The 23,766-nt window shown below is 42.4% G+C and overlaps 1 protein-coding gene across 5 annotated transcripts in view; it reads right to left on the bottom strand.

Annotated features, from left to right (window-relative positions):
• LOC122990057 (transcription factor COE3-like) overlaps window positions 1–23,766 on the bottom strand; it is a 164,110-nt gene that overhangs the window by 38,990 nt on the left and 101,354 nt on the right. For 3 of the 5 annotated variants that reach the window (XM_044363187.1, XM_044363189.1, XM_044363190.1), the window contains exons 7-10: window positions 19,620–19,701; window positions 19,407–19,524; window positions 13,991–14,124; window positions 12,858–12,984 (exon numbers count right to left, since the gene is read on the bottom strand). In XM_044363187.1, the coding sequence (XP_044219122.1) occupies window positions 12,858–12,984; window positions 13,991–14,124; window positions 19,407–19,524; window positions 19,620–19,701 (461 nt within the window). The remainder of the gene's footprint in view (window positions 1–12,857; window positions 12,985–13,990; window positions 14,125–19,406; window positions 19,525–19,619; window positions 19,702–23,766) is intronic. The other 2 variants (XM_044363188.1, XM_044363191.1) reach the window with 1 other exon arrangement.

Genomic DNA, 23,766 nt, shown 5'->3' with positions numbered 1-23,766 from the left:
AGTGATTAGATCTGATCTCAGTCATCAATGAAAGATCTCAGCGTGTCGTTTGCTTCTCACACTTGGCTGAGAGTCAAATATTGTTATTAAAAGTGAAGAATACGGAGGGACAGATGGATGCTGCTAATCTGAGGGAATTAATTCATTTAATTTCAAGACACAAATGAGTAAAAAAAAGGAGGAAAAGTACATGAGAACACACCGAGCACACAAATGAGTCATCTGAAGGAAATATTTCTCGTGACATGGAAACATCTGCCACGTCTGGAAATCTACCTGAAAACTGAGACGTTTTGTTTTTGTGCTCCTGAAAGCCGACGCCCTGATGGACGAACCCCAGTAATAAAACAGCGTTGTGTTCCTGCTCTCTTTGTTTCTCTCTCTCTCTCTGTGTGACTGTAGGTGTAAACTGATCCGCAGCCGCGTTACTGATAATTACCTCCATGTGTTACAGTGACAGTAATTAAACAATAAAAATTCAGAAGTCAATTAGTGTTCGGGTGCTTCGAACGTGTTGAGAGGACAAACGGGGAACGAAGAGTGAGAGGAAAGATAACTCCTCTTCCTCTTGGCATCCTCTCCCCCCCCACCCCCCCCCCCCCCCCCCCCACCCCACCCCTCAAAAAAAAAAAACTTTACAGCGGCTCAGATTCGAGGTTTAACTTTCGCCTCTTGGTTACATGTTCACAAGACCTTTAGCAGACCCTCATGGAACAGTCTGCTAATGCTTTCCATGTGTGATCCGTGTGTGTGTGTGTGTGTGTGTGTGTGTGTGTGTGTGAGAACAAAACGTACAAAGTGCTTCATTGTATTTCCAGCGGTGCTGATAGGAGCTACGAGCTGCTGGAGTTTTTATAAAAAAAAAAAAAAAGACGCCTGAGTCGAGCAGAGGTGCAGCAGTACGTCACCATGACAACCTGAGCCAGGCAACGCTCCGGCTTTTTCCAAACAACTTCCCTTTGGAATCGCTGATGGAAAACTCTGGGATTCTCTCGACGACTGATTCAGGTGAATTTCTGTCGGATCGGTTTGTCGTTCGAGGTCACCGATCGATCAATCTGACTGACTGTCTGGCAGCTCAGGATGTTTGCTCGTCTTTGTTTGAATAAAACTTTACTTAAACTGTCACCAGTGTGCTGATGTTGCTGCAGCTTCTGCTTCATGCACAAATGATAAATATATACGATATAAATAAAACCACACAGTGTCGGCACAGACTAAGTCCTGGATTCACAGCTTGGACCATGAATCACATCACAAAACACACATTTTTTTGCTCGATTCTTTAACAGAAGACAAATCTCATCTCTCAGAGCAACATGAGACCCAGATTCACCGGTTCAGACCTCGACTACGTTTACAAGAATTGTGGTTTTGTGGAGGAAATGGCAGCAAATATCAGTTTCAGCTCCGATCTGATTCTCTTCAACAGAAGACGGATCTGGTCCAAAGAAAGAAGGGGCTCTGAGGGGTGTTGGTGGCGTTCTGTGAAAGACGCCTGTTCAGAGGTTCACTACAGTATATCACTGTGACAAGCTGACACCTAGAGCCAGAAACACCCCGGCTTTTTCCAAATAACCTTTCTTGGAATCACGGAGACTATTCCAGGTCTGATGAGGTTACCTGGACAAAGTCCAGTTAGTTTTAGTTTTCTAGAATCTTTATTAGTCTCTGTTGGGACCCACAGACTCAAGTTTGGTCAAAAATAATCTCGGAGTCGGGAATTCTGCCACAACTTCACCTACTTCCAACATGTGTGACGGCTCCAAACTGCTTCTCTTCTTCACTTATAATAATAAAGTTGTTCTGCAGGTTCGAACCCGGAACGACGGCGAGTTTTACCTCTGAGCTGATTCACTACAAACAGATCTACAACCTGAGAGAGAGGAAGAGTCACCATGACAACCTGACAGCCACACTGGAATCACTGAAAAACACTTCCAGGTCTTATTTATTCATTTGGAAATTCCAGGCAATGATTCCCTTTCAGACCTGGAATACGCAGCCAGTTGCAGGTTTGGATCAAACTGAGTCTCACAGGTTCAAACAAGCAGACAGGAAGTGAAACAGTGACAGATCTACAACCACAGAGAGAGCTCTGAGGGTACCACTGCATCATTCCAGGTCAGTCCTGGATCCTGCAGCAGGCCTGTCAATCTGGACCTCAACTCCTGGACCTGGAGTTCTAGAGAGCAGAGCGGGAAAATGTCCCGCTTCTCAACAGCTGAAGAACGCTGTGCATGTGGAAGACCCTGACCTTTGACCTCTCAGTGAAAGGGGAGAGAGGAGGTTCAGGGAGCCTGAGGATGATGACGTCACTGTTTTATCCACAGGAAGATGTTAAATCCACATATTTAGTCCTTTTAGTGAAACAATTATGTGTTTAAGTGGAATTTATTAGTAGAGCTTCTTAATCTCAGTGACAGTCCCAGCGGGGGTCTGAACACCCACGCTGCAACGCACCAGCAAAACACAACATGAAGAAGAGAGAGGTGCATTAAGAGCTACAGAGCCTGATGCAGGAACTCTGAAAATAATAACTTCAGTTAAAGAATTGAGAAAGATGGAAAAACAACAGTTTTTACAACAGTTCTGAATCTGAACTGTTTGAGCTGCTGAGTTCAGTCAGTCTGTATATGAAGAATATTTCTCTCCATGAAGCTTCATCTCTCTTTGCTCCTCCTGCTGTTGTCATTTAAAACCAGAAAGTGGAAAAAACATTTTCTCATCTGCTTCAGCAAAACTCTTTTCTTTCAACTGAAGCATTAAAATCCCTGAAACTAAAGTCTTCCTCACTACGAAGAGTTAAAAAAACTGTCCATCATGAGTCTGAAGACGTTACAGAAGAGAAATGATGAATCTGAATAAATCTTTACTTTTAGACAAAAGTGTTTCCTGTTTCAGCATGATGCAGAGCAGGTACTGTTGTAGCTGCTGGAGGTGGAGCTAGTTTACACTACTTTATATACAGTTAGCCAGTTTAGTCCAGTGGTTCCCAACCTAGGGGTCGGGCCCCTCCAAAGGGTCAGCAGATAAATCTGAGGGGTGGTGAGATGATTAATGGGAGAGGAAAGAAGAAAAAACAAAGTTCTGATACACAAATCTGTTTTCAGTTTTTTGGACTTTTTCTCTAATCTTTGATTTTTGCTGAAATATTGGATCATTTGAACATTTATTGAAATGAAAGCATGTGAGAAGTTTAGAGGGAAAAATCACTATTTGGTGGAGCTGTTAACAACTCATAGACATGTGAAATGTGACCCCGACTACACACTGCTTTTTGTAAGACGTCAAAAGCCAAAAAGGTTGGAAACCACTGGTTTCATCTTTAACAATGTGTTGTATTTTAAAAGCTTGTTATATTATCCATTGTGTCAAATCTTCATCTGAAAAGTAACTAAAGCTGTCAAATAAATGTAGTGGAGTAGAAATGTAAAATGTAAATACTTGAGTAAATGCTGAATGGACGTAAACTAGCCGTCTGTTACATCATCATCACGCTCGTCCGTCCACATACTTTTGGCTGTTTCTCAGATATGATGTCACCTGTCTTCATCTACAGCTAACTGCCACACCTGAGCTCCCAGCAGGCCTCAGTGAGGTGCATGCTGGAAGCGGGGGGGGGGGGGGGGGGGGTCAGGCGTGTTGAGACCTGCCCGAGGACAACACCCCCCCCACCCCCCACCCCCCACCCCCCCACCCCGAGGGGAACCACTGCTGCAACCGATGGTAAATTATCAGGAATTATGTTTCATGTTGTGCACATTATTTATTTGAAGTGGAGCAGGAACAAACAGCTGTCTGCTCCAGTTTGAGACCAGTGGGCTCAGACTGGGAACACTTTTCTTTCTTTCTTTAGAGGAGAAACAGAGTCTACATCAATAATCTGGTGCAAACATGATCTCCATATTAGGAATCAATATTCTCCCTTCTGACTGTTTTCTAAAGCAGGAACCACATCATCCTTCCTCCTCCTTGCTCTTCTTCTCTCCTCTGAAACTCTTCTTTCTTTTTCTCCATCATTTTATTCATCTCCTCTTCCTCCTCCTCCTCCTCCTCCTTGTGTCGCCTGAATCTCTGACTTCATCATCTCAGTTTCTCTTCGCACCCCTCCTCCTCCAGTACCCCCCCTCACCTCCTCCTCCTCCTCCTCCTCCCCCCCCTCTGCTCCCCCTCTCCAGGGCTGCAGATCCCCAGGTGCAGCTGCAGGAGGGGGGGGGAGGTGTTGGGGGTTGAAATTAATGAGAGGAGCCTGGAGGTATTGACTTTCCTGGGAAAACACAGCTCTCTAAAAATCAGTGGCGGAGCGCCGCAATAACTCAGCACCCATCGATCCCACAACATCACCCCCCCGCCTCCCCCCGCAGGCCGCATTGATCCGTGCATTACAAGCTCTGAGGCCGGCGATGTGGACCCAGCAGCACCGCTGAGGAGAGGAGAGGTGATGAAACCAGAACAACCAAAAACTCCAAACCTGCACAACCAAAAAAACTACAAAACTACAAACCTGCTGAACAAAAACGACATAAAACTACAGAAGCAAACAACTACAAGACAAACCCACAGAGCTGCACAGGATACAACCAGTCAGAAGAACAAAAAGGTTAAAAAACTACAAAACAAAAAGAAAAACTACAAAAGTGCAGAGCTGCAAAACAACACACAAAAAGCTTCAGACGTTTCATTGAGATATTTCCAAACTTGGACATAAAGAAGTGAAACTATGTGCTCGGAGAGGCAGCAGAGCAGTGTGTTTTAATAGGATGAGAAAGTGGAAGAAAAAGAGTAAAAGTACTGTATCTGTACATTAGGAAGCTCTGATCTGTTTGCAGCGCAGACGTGTCTCAGCTGCAGGAGGAATCTGTTTAATTCTCCTCTCAGGCTTCTTGTCATTCTGCTCAGTGTTTCTTGCCTTTGGCCAATTTTTTCAGAGCGAAGCCGCAGGATCAGATCCTGAAGCTGCTTTAAGCTCCAGAGAGGAAGAGAGACGGGAAACATGGGAAACACTCGGATGTTACTGCTCGTCACTTCACCTTCAGCTGCACCTCCACTGTGGCTTCAAGCCGTCGGAGTTGGAGGAAGAGAGAAACTCTCAGAGTTTTAACCTCTTAAACTCCACAAGGACGCCGGCATCCTCAGCCGACATCTGTCTTTCAGAGGCTGTAGCGGGCTCAGAGTGAAGACTCTGGTATTACATGAAACTAGATGACCCGAGGCGTCCGCTGGAACCAACCGTGGCATGTTAGCTTGTCAGGAAGTTACACTTAATGTTGGCGAAGGGAAAAACTGGCACGGCCATTTTCAGAGGGGTTCCTTGACCTTTCACCTCAAGATATCTGAATGAAAACGGGTTCTATTGGTTTACAGACACGCCCACTTTATGCTCATCCCATGCAGTTTCGGGCAAAAACATGCAGTTTTTTTTGCATGCAGTATAAATGTGTTTGAGTATTTCTGCATACTGGGATCCATAAACAGTCTTGGAATTGCATAAATTGGGTCTGACTGGAAAGCTGAGACTGTTGTGGATTCAATGAGTCTAATTGTATTCATGTGTGATGATGTCAGTCCCCACAGTAGCCATTTCATTGTAGTGAGACCATTTTTTGAAACTTGACCTCACTGTATAAAATGACCTATAGTGACCTCGAGGATAATCACAGCCTCATGAAACTTTACAACCACAAACTGCAGACCGATGGCGTTCAGAGGATGTTTGGCTTCCCTGGGTATACAGACAATAAAGGGTTTCTGAGTCATTTCCAGAACAGAAGTGCTCGCCATCCGATCGCTGAAAAATGCAATTCTTACAGAAATCTCAAAATGTCAAAAGTTTTTGATACCAAATCACTACATCAGTTTTTCTATGATGTTCCTCAAGGCCCTGGTGTGTTAATGTGGTATTCTGGAGGGATTTCTGACCATTTTTATCAATTCTCAAGTGGTCAAAAATGGTTCAATTTAGCACCAAATCTGTGTAACAGATGGTATCAACCCAGAAATTGCTGCAACAACTTTTGAGACATAACTGATGTAACTTCATGTGAATGTCCATCATGATGTTCTGAGCTCTTACACACTCTAAACCTTCAACATTTGAATAGGCACCAAACCAAAACAAAGTGTTTATTACAGATTTATGACTGGAAAAACTTGACACACAGTGCTGAGCTGCATAATTAATCTTCAAGCTCCCAGCTTTCAGATGATGGATAACACTTCTATGTGGCAGATACTGTTGACCTGCTATCTCCTCCTAAACAACCCCCCCCCCCACAGGCTCCTACGGGCTCCTACAGCCTTAATGACCTCTGGAACTTCCTCAAGTTCTTAAAAACCTGTGGAACCTTCTCAAGCAGTCCTATAGTCTCTTTAGTAATGGTTGGAACCTTATCAAGAAAGTCTGGAGGCTTATCAGTGACCCCTGGGGCCTCCTTAAATCTTCTGGACCCTGCTCAAGCAGCCCTACAATTTCCTTAGTAACTCCAGGAGCCTTATCAAGGATCCCTGGAACCTCCTGAACCTCCAGAACTTCTTTAAGGACACATACTGAAGAACCTCAGGAACCTCCATGAAGACCCCTGGAAGCGTCTTAAAACATCTGGAACCTGCTCAAGGAGCCCTAAAATGTCCTCAATAACCACAGGAACCTTATGAAAGACCCCTGGAACCTCCCTCAGAACCTCTGAAACATATGCAAGGACCGCTCAACCCTCCTCAAGACCACCGAAACCTCCTCAAAGAACTTGTGGAGATTTTTCAATGAGGCCTTGAACCTCCAGGACCTCTGGAACTTCCTGAAGGACCAATAGAACCTCCTTAAGAAATTCTGGTCCCACTTCAAGGACCCTTAAAACTTCCTTAATAACCCCAGGAACCTTATCAGAGACCCCTGGAACCCCCCTAAAAATCATTGGACCTTAAACAACCTTAAACAGCCATGAGACTCTCTTCTCACTTTGAGAAAGAAAGCAAACAACACAAGCAAATATTTCCTGAGATGCTGAAATATTTTTAAATAAAAATTATTAATTAAAAAAAAAAAAAATCACCTCTGATGCTGCTCAGTTCATTCATTGTTTTAATCAAAAGCTAGCAGCGGTGTGTTTCAGTGTATTTCAGTGTGTTTCAGTGTGTTTTGGTGCGTTTCAATGTGTGTTTCGGTGCGTTTCAGTGTGTTTCGGTGTGTTTCAGTGTGCGTTTCAATGAGTTTCAGTGTGTTCCGGTGTGTTTTGGTGTGTTTTGGTGTGTTTCAGTGTGTGTTTCGGTAAGTTTCGGTGCGTTTCAGTGTGTTTTGGTGTGTTTAAGTGTGTGTTCCGGTGTGTTTTGGTGTGTTTCAGTGTGTGTTTCGGTGTGTTTCGGTGCGTTTCAGTGTGTTTCGGTGTGTTTCAGTGTGCGTTTCAGTGTGTTTCGTGTGTGTCAGTGCATTTCAGTGTGTTTCGGTGCGTTTCAGTGTGCGTTTCAGTGTGTTTCGTGTGTGTCAGTGCGTTTCAGTGTGTTTCGGTGCGTTTCAGTGTGTTTCGGTGCGTTTCAGTGTGTTTCAGTGTGTTTCGGTGCGTTTCAGTGTGTTTCGTGTGTGTCAGTGCATTTCAGTGTGTTTCGGTGCGTTTCAGTGTGTTTCGGTGCGTTTCAGTGTGCGTTTCAGTGTGTTTCAGTGTGTTTCGGTGCGTTTCAGTGTGCGTTTCAGTGTGTTTCAGTGTGTTTCGGTGTGTGTTTTGGTGCGTTTCAGTGTGTGTTTCGGTGTGTGTTTCAGTGTGTTTCGGTGTGTTTCGGTGTGTGTTTCGGTGTGCGTTTCGGTGCGTTTCAGTGTGTGTTTCAGTGTGTTTCAGTGTGTTTCAGTGTGCGTTTCAGTGTGTTTCGTGTGTGTCAGTGCATTTCAGTGTGTTTCGGTGCGTTTCAGTGTGAGTTTCAGTGTGTTTCGGTGTGTTTCAGTGTGTGTTTCGGTGTGTGTTTTAGTGTGTTACGGTGTGTTTCGGTGCGTTTCGGTGTGTGTGTCAGTGTGTGTCAGTGTGTCTCTGTGTGTGTCGGTGTGTGTCAGTGTGTTTCAGTGTGTGTCAGTGTGTGTGTTGGTGTGTGTCAGTGTGTGTCAGTGTGTGTGTCGGTGTGTGTCAGTGTGTTTCAGTGTGTGTCAGTGTGTTTCAGTGTGTGTCAGTGTGTGTGTTGGTGTGTGTCAGTGAGTCTCAGTGTGTGTCAGTGTGTGTGTCAGTGTGTGTCTGTGTGTGTAGGTGTGTGTAGGTGTGTGTGTCGGTGTGTGTCAGTGTGTGTGTCAGTGAGTCTCAGTGTGTGTCAGTGTGTGTGTCGGTGTGTGTCAGTGTGTGTGTCAGTGTGTGTCGGTGTGTGTCAGTGTGTGTCGGTGTGTGTCAGTGTGTGTGTCAGTGTGTGTGTTGGTGTGTGTGTCGGTGTGTGTGTCAGTGAGTCTCAGTGTGTGTCGGTGTGTGTCGGTGTGTGTCGGTGTGTGTCAGTGTGTGTCAGTGTGTGTGTCGGTGTGTGTCAGTGAGTCTCGGTGTGTGTCAGTGTGTGTGTCGGTGTATGTCAGTGAGTCTCGGTGTGTGTCAGTGTGTGTGTCGGTGTGTGTCAGTGAGTCTCAGTGTGTGTGTCGGTGTTAGTCAGTGAGTCTCAGTGTGTGTCGGTGTGTGTTAGTGTGTGTCAGTGAGTCTCAGTGTGTGTCAGTGAGTCTCAGTGTGTGTCGGTGTGTGTTAGTGTGTGTCAGTGAGTCTCAGTGTGTGTCAGTGAGTCTCAGTGTGTGTCGGTGTGTGTCAGTGTGTGTCTGTGTGTGTCAGTGTGTGTCGGTGTGTGTCGGTGTGTGTCAGTGTGTGTTAGTGAGTCTCGGTGTGTGTCAGTGTGTGTCAGTGTGTGTTAGTGAGTCTCGGTGTGTGTCAGTGTGTGTCAGTGAGTCTCGGTGTGTGTCAGTGTGTGTCAGTGTGTGTTAGTGAGTCTCGGTGTGTGTCAGTGTGTGTCAGTGAGTCTCAGTGTGTGTCAGTGTGTGTCAGTGTGTGTGTTGGTGTGTGTGTCAGTGTGTGTCAGTGTGTGTCAGTGAGTCTCGTTGTGTGTCGGTGTGTGTGTGTCAGTGTGTGTCAGTGTGTGTCAGTGTGTGTCAGTGTGTGTGTTGGTGTGTGTGTCAGTGAGTCTCAGTGTGTGTCAGTGTGTGTCAGTGTGTGTTAGTGTGTGTTTTCTGTTTCCAGGCATAAAGACAAAGAGCATCTCAGTCAGACGTGTGCGAGTGTGAACTCCTGAAGGAAATGACATCAGCTTCTCTTCTCCTGTTCAATTATCCACAGCTCGCCTGTTCAGTGTTTAAAAGCTCGGCTCATTTCACATTCATGAACACAACAACAACAACAACAACACACTGCTGGCACCGCGAACACGCCGAGGAAACGCACACGGACGCGTTCTCAATCCTTAAAATATGGATGTGTAGATCAGATTAACTGGCGATGTGTGTGCACAATATGGCCGCCTCTCTGGCAGGAGGAGCGGGGAGAAGACTTGGGAGAATTACAAGAAACTGTACAACATTATGATGCAGCCACCTGTCCGGGTTCAGGCTCGCGCTGCCTTCAGGGACTTGGAGTTTTGTTGTTTCCCTATCAATCAAACCCAAGTCAGATGTTCACGTTTCTTCATTCGATTTGTGAAATGTGTCTGCTGATGCAGACGAACCTGCAGGAGGCTGAGATTTAAAGGACCAGAACACCGTTTTTACAGGTTTCACAACACTTACTGCAAATCCTGTGTATTTTACAGCACGCTGTAGTGTTTTTATTTATTATGAGAGATTGTCTCATAATTTAGATTTAATTCTGGTAATATTTACTACAGGAGCGTTTTGCTTAAACCACTACTAAAACTGAAGGGTTGCAACTAATGATTTTCAATCCTGATTAATATTATAGTCTATGAATTGTTAGAAAATAGTGAAAAATGCCTGTTATAATTATCCACAGCTTCAGGAGATTCATTTAAAATGTCTTGTTTTGTCAAATTAAAAGTCCAAAACACAAAGATATTAAATTTATGCTCATTAATGACAAAGAAAAGCATTTTTTTTGGAATTTCTGGTTGAAAAAAGGTTATAAAGATCCTTTTATTGTATATTTTTGTCATTATTACTGCATATTAAATTACTCCAAACCCTTTTCTTGTGATAAACTGACATTATTAAAGAATACTAATATATATATATTTTTAAAACAAGAAGCATTTGTCATTATAAACACAAACAGTGACTCATTCATCTCATTCAGACAAGATTCTCTCTTTAAAACATGGAAATATCTTCTAAAATATTCTTAAATATAAAGATATTTTGGGTTATAAGATGATAAAATATCTTCTATATGGTGAAACAGTCGTAATGTCCTACAACAACATTTCAGAGTGTTGCACTGCACTAATACACTAATATTAGTCATGTACTGTTACATTCAGCAGGACTTTGATGTAGTTTATTCCCTGAATATATTTCTTATTTATAACTGGTTTTATTTGTGTTTGTCATGTGGTTGTAACGTCTGTTTGGTTGTTTACACTCCTGAACAGCAGCTTCAATCTACATCCTGTATTCTAACTTCTTTGTGTTTTTTTTTACTTCTCTTCCCACATCTCACGTCTGACTAAATGTTCTGTGCTGTAAAATGATTAAATAACTGTTAAAGACTGAATGTGTTTTTTTTCTTCCTCTCGCTGCTCATTTTTATGATTAAAATCATTTTTGCAGACTTGAAACTTGCTGCAGAGAGAAAAAAATCCATCACAGTCAACATCACGTCTCATTTTAACTGTTTTATTGTTTATTAGAATGATGATGCTGCGGCACAGTTATATGTTATAATAAGAGATAAATCACACTGCATCAACTCTTCTAGCAGCTTATAATAAGAAAATAATAGTAAAAGCAGCTCAAACTTCCTGTAAGTCAACGTTCACACAGTACAGAAATGAACGGAAACCAGTGAACGCCTCTTACTGTTCTTTTATTTGTTTCAACTTTATTTTATTTTTTATGCATATTTATTAATCTCATTTTTATTTTTGATTCATATATCCATGTGTTGTTGTCATTACTTTTGCTAAATAAAATATTATTTATATTATTTTTTCACGTTTTGCAGGATTTCTGGGAGACATGGAGAGCAGATGCTTGACTGTAAACTGATGGTTTTCTTCTTCTTCTCTATATTTATTTAGCTGTGATATATTAAAACATGGCGGCGTGGTCCTTTAAAGTCCTGCCGGCCGTCCTGCGTGTTTCTGAGGAGAAGACACTCTAATGGACGCAGAGATAACAACAGGCTCTCTATTCACAACACATCCTCCACATCAAAGCAAAAAAAAGCTCCGGGCTCTTGTCAGTCATATCTGCAAATGGAATCACAGATTAGCATTGCAAAAGGAGGCGGCGGCGGCGGCCGCTCCGTCCATTGTGAGCGTCCGTCTCTACCCCTCCTGTGCGTCCCGCCGCCGTCGGAGGAGGCGGCGCCTCCAACAAAGACGAGAGCGAGAGGAAGAGAGCGATGATAAACTGGTGTTAAACAGAAAGCCCGAACACGCTCGCCTCTTTCACGACCCGACGCAATGACATTTACTTATCGCACTAAACAGCCTTCCATCTGACCTTTCTGCTACTTTGAATGACATCTGGATATTCTGACAGAATAATCGGGAATAGTAAAAGCACCGATTGGAGAGAGAGATACGGACACATGGTGGATGTTTAACTCCGGATGGCAGACAAAGACTCTGAAGGACGAGTTGAGAAGAAGAAGACAGGACCGTCACGCCGGGGGAGATGTTTACGTCACGTAGGGAGAGCCTGGTCCGTATCAACAAGACTCAAGTCTAAAGACCTTAAAGCTCTTCCTTAAAGCTCTTCCTCAAGCCCAGAGAGCTTCAGTCCAACATTATAAACTCATGTTGTTTGTCCAAACTTTGTTCAAACCCTCAAAACTTTATTTTAAATTCTAGAGGAGATCCCAAAGTTTCCAGAGATACCAAATCTGATGGATGAATTTTAAGTGATCTGGAGATGTTGAAGAATGTTTAAAGTGACATTTAAGGCAGTAAATCAGGGTTCAACATTCACTCAATAATATATCAGAGTTCATTTTTGTCTTTTGTCTACAAACCCAAGCATCAAAAATGGATTTTAGGTGCAAATTAACAACTTCAGATGCCAAAAACATTCTTTTTAAGAGACACAGCTCTTTGGTGATCAATAAAGTGTCTGATTAGTTGTTGATCAGTGAGGAAAGTCTCCAAAAAGACTCAAAACATTGTCTAACAGGGAGGATTTAATCCAAGACAACAGTCTGAAACCTTGAAAGTGAGGTGTGGATGATGATGTATGTACATCTAAAAACACCAACCGCTGTCCAATAAACTAATCAGTAAGATATTGATCTTCATCTTTTGTGATTAGTAAAACTGTGGGCTCTTTAAGTTTAAAGGCAGGCAAATCTAGAAGCTTTTTGCAGCTGTTTCTGTTCAGGTCAGAACGAGAAAGTGGGACAATATTACCAAAAAAAGAAATATTTATGACAAAACAGCTAAAACACACTTTCAGTTTCTCTGCAGAACATTCAGACGTTCACTACGTTCACCAGAGGAAAGAAAACCTAATAAAATTATGATCTTTACCTTAACCGCCATTAAAACACACACACACAAGTATTATCATCATTTCCAGAAGCAAACAGAACCTCTCATACAGTCTCCTCTTTACTCTGAGCAGGAAACTTTCCTCCAGTAAGAAGATTAAACTGGAGAAACTGGACGACAGAAGCAGCGACCGGAGGTTTTTGACTTCCTGTCTGTTCATCAGCGAGCGTGTGTTTGCGTTTTATCGTCGGTCTTACCGGTGTAGACGAAGCGTCCCGGCGCTCCTTTGCAGAACTGCTTGGACTTGTAGGACAGCGTGACCTCCACGACCCCGGGGATGTGACGAGGGGGCGTCTGGACCCGGATGGCGTGGGGGGTGATCAGCTGCATGACGTCACACGCAAACACAAAAACACACACACACACAGATACAGATCAGTTGCACCTGGAGACCAGATTCTTTACATTTCAACTTTAAGAATTGAAAGAATTTTGACAGTAAACCTGCAGAAAAACAAAATCTCTGCTCTTAAACTAGCTTGTTTCTTGTTTACGTGAATGTTCGCCTGCAGGATGAAATCTGCAGACAGCTTCTCCTTTTCCCTTGTTGCAGGACTGGATGTGCACAGTATCCATCCATTTATCAATATAAAGCTTCTATAGCGACTCAAAAACCCTCCAAATTTTTTAAAATAAATAAAAAATGAAGATTACAGCGTGATATTTCTGTACGGTGTTGATATGAAATGTCTTATTTTTTATCAGGTACGTAATAAAAAACCTGCAGATTTTTTCTTTCTGCAAAAAAAACTTTGAGAGGAAAACACTCCGACTGGCTTCCTCCAATCTGGGTCAGCGTGCAGTCTGTTTTCAGGGGGATGCTGGGCTTTGGAGTCCGTCTGCTCGCCGCGAGACGACGCTGATCAAAGTGAGGAGCTCCGTCAGCGGCGTGTGATGTGAAGCGAACAGCGTGTGGAGGTATATCTTCCCTCCTTCCCCCTGCCAGGTGTTCTGCTCCTCTGGACTTGCTTCAATATTTCATGGCGCGCCGTATGCGCAGCTCCTCCCGCAGCTCAACACGCACTAAATCTACATATTTTTGGGGACATGCAGACCTGGCGGAGCTGCAGATACAGATGCAGGTGTTTTTACCAATGTGTGTGTGTGTGTGTGTGTGTGTGTGTGTGTGTGTTGATGAATGTGTGTGTAAAAGGAGAAGATGGAGAACATGATGTACAGTGTGTGCAGCTGTGTTCAGTCTGTGAAATCTCTGGGTCAGGTGATCACAGGTGGAACATCTGATCGTTCTCCTATTTACAGCTCTCAATCAGGACACAAGCGTCGTCCTCTTTTGTTTTCATAAGAAGTAAAAAATGTAGTTTCTTCTCACCTCACTCCAGACCAGCATGGTGCCGAAGACGACCTGCAGGCCGTCGAAGAAGTTGTCCCCGATGAGGATGACGGTGGCCCCGCCGGTCGTCCAACCCTCGCTCGGGCTGATGGCTTTAATGCAGGGAGTGGCTGCTTCGGAAACACAGGCGACACAACAGAGCCATGAGACATAAAATAACTCACAACTAAATATCTCACAGATAATAAGAGAAAGTTTAAATAGCAGGTCTCAGAAATACAAACATTAACATAAAATTACATATTTACACTTTTAAAAGAACTGTGGTTCAGGTTAGCTAACGTTTCAGTTGAGGTTAGAAAAGTGTTCTGTTTAACAGCTACAACAGTTTGATTAAGTTTTAGCACTTAAACCATTTGGTTGATGTAAGCTAGCTTAAAGTTAGTTAGAGCGGCTAAAAATATTTTTTCAAATTTCATTTTAGAAGATAAAGTTTGTTGTTAGCCTTTGAGTAACAATGTCAATTTATCAATCCAAGCAGTTAGCTAAAACGTTAGCTAAAAATTCAGTTACCAGCTAAAACAGTTTTGTCAGATTAGCTAACGTTTAGCTAACAGTTTAGTTTATCTTAGTTAGGTTTTCAGTTACCTAAAACAGTGTTTAAAACAATGTTAACGGTACATTAATAGTTTCAGCTATTTAAACAGTTTGTATGAGGTTTACAGTTGAGGTTATAGCAGCTAAAACAGATCTGTTGAGTTTGGCTAAAGGCTAAAGGTTACAAACTGAAACAATTAGGTTCAAGTTAGCAATTACTGTAAATTAACGGTTTGATTTAGCAGCTGACAGGAGTTAAACTAAGGGTTCAATTTCACCTCCTCAAACTGGTGGAGTTTAGCTAACAGTTAATATTAGCTGCTAAATAATGTTTCAGTTTAGCAGCTAAAGCAGTTTGGTTCATGTTAGCTAACAGATTAGTTTAGCAGTCAAAACTTTAGTTCAGGGAAGCCAAAGTCTTCCTTCCTCATAGAAAACTTGTGAATCAGGAATTTAAGCCAAAGTGTGTCAGACTACTTCCTGTTTCTACTTTGTTTAATTTTCTTGCCAGAAAACTCACAATTTTTGGAACAAAGCTTGTGATTAGCACTGAAGACAGAGAGGACATTTTAATACAACTGAAAGATTTTAGGCAGAACACATTAAACAGAGTAGACTTTCACTAGATTACAGATTTTAAAATGTCAGTTTTAATCTCACTGTTTGGGAAAAGTGTGAAACACCAACACAGATTCCTGCTTCATTGATTCTATTTGACTTTTTGATCCTTTGACCTTCAAAACAAGACTGCTGTGTTTTAGAATAAGACAACAAACCCTTTAACACAACTGCAGCTATTTATTGAATTTACTCAGTTTTCTAACAAGCTTTCAGGCAGATTTCCATCCACACAGGACACATCAGCCAGCAGCCTGTTAGTCCTCTACTAATACATGCAAAATGATTGGTTTTCCAGTGCCATAGAGATCAATAAGTGGTATAAACAGTGTCTCCGTGATGACTAGACTGAGCCCAGTCGAGTCAGACAGGCGGACGGACTGATCAGAGGCTCCGCAGGTTTACAACCTTTTCCCGGACCGACAGCCGTTTTATTGGGAGGATGATTTGATATTCCAGTCAGAGCTTTGGGTTTTCTATTGTTTACTATGATGTGATCTATAAAGCCGTGTTCAGACTCTATTAAAACATTCCAGTTACAATTTTCACCGCTATTAGTGGAGCCATGTCCAACTACTATAAGTTACTGGCAGTACGAGCCAGTGGAGAAGAAATCTGGTAAATGTGTAAATCATCTTCTTCATTGTTTTTAATTTTTTTGTGGTTCTCTGGCTTAATGAGACAGGTGAGGCACTGACACTAATGACCTTAATAACACATGTACACATTACTTTGCATAAAAACCTCCACCAGATAACAATCAACTGTCAGGCCACAAGACGAAATGCATCGATTTAACACTTGAGCAGTTCTTCATACTAATCATTTTAAGGGAGTTTATAAGTCTATAATCGAATATAGTCTGTATTAAATTGGTTGATTACATTAAAAAACTATAGAAACTATAATCAAACAGTTATTTGAGTATTTGTAGCATAAATAAGATATTAAAAATCAGTCATGTAAAATTGTATTAAGGCTTAAAAGGATGAAACTGTTCTTATTTCAAATGTTTTCAAAAAATCTCATAAATCTTTGTTAACAGCTCACAAATGTGCAGTTTCATTTTTAAGAAAGTTTCATTAATTTCTTTACTCGAACAGGAAATAGTGCATTTTTGAGGACTATTTTCAGCTGCGTATTAATACACTTTTAATGTTCTAGTGAGTAATTCTTGCCATGTTTAGTGACATACGGATGTGTAGCTAGAAGTTCAGAGACTACACTGATTTTAAAGTGAAGGATGAACTTTTTTTAGGCGCTTCAGGACCTTCAGCGCCGCCGCCGCCAATCACAGCAACAACTTTTAAAAGTCGCTCAGAGTTTCCAGATGAAAGCAGCAGCAGCAGAAGAGGGTCGAGGCTTCTCCCGCTCCGAGTCGATTATCATCTCCTTATTAATTTTCCCCTTTTGTCACAGCAGTAAACAAACAGTCCGATGGGTTCGGGGGGGGGGGAGGGGACTGGGGGACTTTCCAATCAAATGAATAGAGCACAAAGGCAACGAACAGGCGGCGGTGGAAAGTTTTATCACGGGGAGGAGGGAAGCTGAGGGTTCGTGACAAAGCCGGGAGCAGATGTTGGGGCTTTTTATCGCCTCTGAAAACATCCCAGTCTGGATGAGATGAAAGGCCCCAAGCTTTCCTCCGTGGGCTGCCGTACAGGGCTGTCTGGTAAACAACGGGCCCCTTTTGGCCCCTGCAGGACACCGTACAGTGCGCCCGGCGCCCTCTGAGCGCCGCTTCTGTGCATGAATGTTTAAGTGCTGATTTGATGAAGTTTCCTCAATGTCTCAAGGTGAGAAAGAAGCGCATCTCAACCAATGGGTATCACTGACAGATTGGTGTCAAATAGCGTTTGTTTTATCCCTTTGGACGTGCCAGACAGGTGGGGTTTGCCACACAGGATAGCAAAGTAAGGATGGAAAAAGTTTGGGCATTCATGGGAGGTCAGCTTAATCCGCTTTTTCTTTGATCAACAACCTTATCCTGTCTGAAACGCCCCCAGTGTGATAAACACCACCCATCTGGTGTTGCAAGTAGGTTAAACCAAACGAGACAATTCCATCACTGGCTCCTGGAAAAGCCTCAAACTTTAAAACAAGTCGAGGGAAACTGCAGAGGTAGTTCGTTTGGGGGGTGAGAGACGGAGGACACGATGGGTGTTTGATGTCTGACTGGTGCCAAATTGCTTTAGGGTTTGTTTTACTCTGTTGTACATCTCAGATGGGTGGGGTTAGTCTCACAGGACTGAATGATAAGTTTCAGGAAGACAGGAGTGAATGAAAGTCAGTCCAGTCTACTTTTATGTGACCGACATACTTATCTGATACTTTCTGATGACCTGATATGGTAAGCCCCACCAAACCGGTGTACCAACTAGGTTTGTTTTCATTTTTTGGACATGCCAGATGGGTGGAGATTGCCAAAGAGGATGACACAGTACAGGTACTTACACATGATCGGAGGTGAAACTGCTCTACGCTGGCGCCCAACCAGGCAGAAGTGTTAACCTTGGCGTGGTGCAGCGCTCGGTGGCAATTTCAAATTCAAACCATTTCAACTTTGACCTTGGTCGCCGCTGAAATTGCAAAGTGAGTGTCTGTCTTATCATCTGAAGTGTCGGATACACAGGATTTATCTGAGAGTCAAGTTATTTTACCTTTCTGTGACATCTCACCTGATACTATCTACATTATATTATACATGCATTATATATACATTATATTATCATAAACCCCACCCGCCTGGTGCTCCAAGTGGGTCGAAACAAACAAGAGATTTATTCATCTGTAGTGTAGTAGCTGAAAACTTTTAAGGGAGTTGAGGAGAAACTGCAGAGCTCAGTGGTGGGGAGGTGAGAGAGGAAGTACACAACACTTTTCTGAGTTTGATTTACTCTATTGTATGTCCAAGGCGGGTGGAGTTTGCCTCCCAGGACTAAATGTTGAGTGTTGGAAAGTTTAGACAGATGTATTTAAGGTGAAAGTCCACTTAGTCCACTTTTTAGTTAGTGATATTTTTACCTAATACTTCCTGATGCCCTGATATGGTAAGCTCCACCCCTCTGGTGTCCCACGTAGATTAAAACAAGCAAAGAAGTTACACCATCTTTCCTAGAAGTCTCAAACTTTTAAAGGAGTCGGGGGGGAAACTGCACCGTTGGGTGGTTTGATGGAGGAGAGAGGGAAGTCGGTTTGGCTGGTGATGTCAGATTGGGCTCAAGTAGTGTGTGTTTGTTTCACCTATTTGGAAGTGCCAGACAGGAGGGGTTTGCCAAATAAGATGACACACTGAGTGTTGGGAGTTTTATAAAGACTTTTCTGAGAATCAATTTAGTTTTACATTTTACCTGAGACAACCTAAATGACATGACGTCATAAAGCCCCCCCGTCTGGTGCTCCAAGCAGGATAAAAAACAAAAGACTTATGTCATCACTCCAATAAAAGTCTCATTTACACAACTTCAGAGGACGTTAGAGAAGGAAAATACTGTTCATTTGTTAAGTAACAATTGGTGTCAAATAGCTTTAGCAAATACATTTTTTGTTTGTTTTCCTCTGCTGAAGGTTTGTTTACCTCTCAACATCTTTTCTGATTCTGTGTGTAAAGCCTGGTAACTGGTGTGATTAAGCCCCACCCATCTGGCACCCCAAGTTGGACGAAGTCAACAAGAGACTTATGTCATCACTGCTGGAAGTGGCGCAGCGAGGCGGAGGGTTTTATTAGAGTGGGGACAGGCGAAGTGGTATTAAAGTTTACAACTTCAGAGGAAATGTTGCCGCTGAGTTCCAGCCTCCGAGTCGAGTTTCATCGTGTGAAGTTTATACTTTAGCGATGCGTTTTATTTGGTCGCTGTGGACGCTGGAAGAACAGAGCGTTTGTTCGTTGCCAGCCTCGCCCGACGGTGCGGGGGCGTCCGACGGGAGCTCAGGCAGGACGGACGACTTCTGCAGCTGGACGCTTTCATATGAACCTGATGTACCTTTAAAGCACAATTTCCTCAAACTGCCTCAGTGTTCTGCTTCACTGCAGAGCTTCATCCCACACTTTCCTTTGTCTTAGAAAATGTTCACTGGTTTTTGCTCCGTTTTACTCTGTTTTTGTGTAGTTTTGCACCATTTTCCAATCAAAGATAAGGCAGTGAAGGTGTATTTGTTGTAAAGATCACACTAACTGTGATCATATGAGGGTTGAAGAACATCTCTCCATTTATCTCTGAGTCTCTGAGCGACGTCTTACCTTCAGAGGGGTCCAGGCGCCGGGCGCGGCGGCCATGTTTAGAGTTGTTGTGGACGAACATGTTGTCTGACACCGCCAGCACGTGACCGTCCACGTTGACTGTAGTGGACACCACCACCTGCACACACGCAAAACACCTCCGGGTCATTTCAAACAGACTACAGAGATCAAATAAAGAGTTGATCAGTGACGACGTCTCAGGTGTTTTCTTACCTGGAACCTCCGCATGTCTCGCGGGTTTCCTGCATTTTTCAAACAGTTCTGATTGCACTTGAGGAAGAACTTCAGGAAGAATCTGAAAGAATAAAACAAAGAAAACAGAGCAGGTGAGTCTCTACACTTTAAAAACACCTGCAGGATGAGAGAGGACGGGGACAGGAAGATGAAGCCGGACTCAGCTGGACTCATTTCACATCAGGACAAGTTTCACCAACAACAACAACAACAACAACAACAACAACAAGACGCTTTGACTCATTTAATTATACCACAAAGACAATAATTCAATGATAAACTGGGTTAAACTGTCAACATTTCTTCTTCTTCTTTCTGTTTCTTGTTTCGTCTTTTCTCTCAGCAGAAGATGAAATTTTCATTCAGCGGCGGCGTCTCGACAACGACAGTCGACACTTCCTGTAGACTTATGGCATCTCATTAGGAGCCGCCTTTTGATTTTTCCTGCCGCACGTCCGATCTCTCGCTCGCTCTCTCTCGCTCGCCGTCTGTGATTTACGCCGATTTTTTACGGCAGCAGAAGAGTATTGATTGGGAATGGATATCAATGAGGACGCGGGCGGTAATAACCCGCAGCTTCGGGAGGAGGACAGTGGGACTCCTCGCCATCCAGTCAGAATGGATTGCAACCTTAATGCATTTCCCACTGCCTTGTAATCTCTGCACATCCATCTCTCGGACCATAAGCCCCCCCTCCCGTTCTGATGGAGCGCTCCCTTTTTAATTGCCACATTATCACAATAATAATCCGGGCAGTTAACAAGCGGCAAGGTCGCAGACAGACATGTCACATTAACCAAAGGATAACCTCTGCAGAATACCCACACCCCCATCTTTTTCCACCTCCTCCTCCTCCTCCTCCTCCTCCTCACTCTGCAGGGGTGGGGGGGGGGGGGGGTGGAGATATAAATGGGGGCTCTGTGAGGTCGGCATCGATTTCCACCTCAATAAGACAGTAACAATATCTTAAAAACACACAGCAGGAGCTCAGACTGCTTTCTCTCTGGAGTCTGAAGGTATTTTTACAGCTTTCTTTACCTTCAGTTTAAAGCCTTAAAATTACATGAATTCACCCTTTAATAAAAATGGGATTATAAAGGGAAACTTAATGGATAAATGGATGAATTATAACATATAACAGAAGATGTTGTGTTAGATTATATGTTTGTTTTAAAGGCATAAAAAATCCCTTAAAACTACTCAACTATTATTTTATAAATTAAGTGAAAAACTCAACTGTTATTAAGTAATTAAGTGAAAACTAAGGTGTGTGTGTGTGATGAGTTTTACACCTTAAAACCCCTTTAATACATTATAATTGTATATAATTCAAAGGTTTAGGTGCTTTTATGGTCTAAATTAAAGGGAACCTGCAGTGTAATTTGTACATTTTAAGGGTTTTTAACCTTTAAAAAGTGTTAATTCATTCAAATAAAATCCCTTAAAACATGTTCATGTTTTATATTGAATCTAAATGTGGAGTAAAGCTGCTTCACACCTGAATACTGAGTAAGAATCCTTTAAAATATTATGAATTAGCAGCTGAAAATGTTTAAAACTCCTTTACTTTAATGACAACAACAGAGTCGTCATATATTTCATACTAAGGGGAATGTCCCTTTAAATGAATGTATAAATGAAGGGATTGATTAGATGAAGGTGTGTAAATCTAAATATCTTGAAGCTTTTTTATACTCTGACTACGGTGGAATCAGTAACTGTGTGTAGTTTTATTGTTAATATACATCATCTGTGTTTCTCTTAAACATAGAAAAGGTCAGAATACGACGCTGTGACGGTGTTTCTTGGGCACTATTTCTTTGCTAGGAAGCAGAACGGTCTCCTGTGTGCTGTGAGGATTATTCAGACTCCTCCGTTTTTGGAAAGAGACGTCGGCGTTGAAAGACGGAAATCTCTGAATCTGGACCAATAAAAGCAAAACAAAGAGAAATACTGTACCTCTGGTTTTATTCTGATTTGGGTGAACTGAGCCTTTAAAGAGACACCCTGAGCACTGAGAGGGGGGGGGTGGGGGTGGTGGTGGGGGGGTTTAGAGGGAGATGGACGGTGTGTGGAGTGTGTATCGACTGAAAGTTGATCTGCTGCTCTGGAGGCTCTAATGCCCTTTATGGCAGTGAACAGAATAATATGGAGCTCCATTCAGATGATACTGAGTCCTTCAGAGAGCTGATATGGATCAATAAGGATTGAATTAAAACGCAGCTGGAGACAAGACGAGAGGAGGCGCACACACACACACACACACGCACGCACGCACGCATGCACGCACGCACGCACGCACGCACGCACGCACACGCACACGCACACGCACACACACGCACGCACGCACGCACACACACACACACACACACACGCACGCACGCACACACACACGCACGCACACACACACACAATGATACACTGTGATACCATACACACATATACACAAATACACTTATAAACCCACGATACACACACACACACACACACATCAATACAGACTGAGACACAATGATATATGAACACATAACACACATATATACACACAGATACACACATACTGTATGCACACACACACACACACACACACAGACTCACACTAATACACAAACCAGTATACAAACCAGTACACACACTGACAATAATACACACAAACACACAATCACATGGACAAAATCATCACTGTATATACACACACACACGCACACACGTATACAGTATACACACACACACACACACACACATATACAGTATATATACACAAACACACACACACTGACAATAATACACAAAAAAACATAGAAAATCTGACATAAACACACAAAACAAACGATACATAAATACACAGATTATACACACACACACATATACAGTATATATACAAAGACAAACACACACTGACAATAATACACAAAACAACAAACAAAATCTGACATAAACACACAAAACACACAGACACACGATACATAAATACACCCTTTATACATACACACACAAATATCTACACACACATCAATACATGTCGATACACACATGTACACACACACACACACACACATTACATATCTACGTGAACACAGTGACAACAATACACACAAAAATATACACAATCAGACATTAAATACACTGTGAGACAAAACGCACTGTAACACACACACACACACACACACACACACACACACACACACACACACACACACACACACACACACACAATCTCTCAGCTCCTCCCTCCTCAGTCTCTGTGGACTCTGTATGATCTGCTATGTGTGTGTGTGTGTGTGTGTGTGTGTGTGTGTGTGTGTGTTACATCCATTGTTTCCATACTTAGAGGTGTTTCTAATATTTTGTCCACCTCATTTATCTGAATCAGAGTTGATTTAAATATCAGAAACATTAAAGTCCACCAACAACACAAACTGCAGCCTCCAAAATAAACATCATCAATAATAAATAAAATAAACAGTAAGTGAACTAATAAACTGCAGAGTGATTGTTCACACCAGCATCCCAGTGATGTATTTATGCACATTAACCAGAGCAATCAATCAATCAATCAATCAATCAATCAATCAATCAACTGGAAGTGTTTTGTTTTGTCCTCAACTCACAGATCTTCAGTTTATTGTCATAGAGACTAAAAACCAGAAAATATTCACATTAAGAAGTTGAATCGGAGAATTTTAGCATCTTTTTCTTTAAAAGACTCAAAACGATAACTGGTGATAATTGTTTAATTTTCTGTGTATCGACTAATCGTTGCAGCTCTAATTTAAACTCTGAATATGAAGTTTACAACTGTTTGAGCAGCTGAAGGTTCTCAACATACAGTTACAGTTATAATCTACTGAAGATGAAACAGAGAATCTGCTGTAAATCACCACAAACACACATGTTTCACACATTAAACGTCCTGTGAATCAGCTGTTAGCAGACAAATTCAGGTTTGTGGAGGTTTATTTGTGATGCACATCAGAGACGATGACATGTTTGGACGTGTAAAGTCACTGAATCTAAAACTGTAAGAAAACTACAACGACTGTTTCCATCATGACAGGAGGAGAGAGGACGGAGAGCGTCTCCCTCCTCCTGATTGAAAACTTATTAAAACATCATAAATAATGAA

Source organism: Thunnus albacares, chromosome 10 (assembly GCF_914725855.1).
Source record: "Thunnus albacares chromosome 10, fThuAlb1.1, whole genome shotgun sequence".
NCBI classification, from domain to species: Eukaryota; Metazoa; Chordata; class Actinopteri; order Scombriformes; family Scombridae; genus Thunnus; species Thunnus albacares.
Note: the sequence above shows the minus strand (reverse complement) of the source record. Positions and strands in the feature narration are given on the sequence as shown.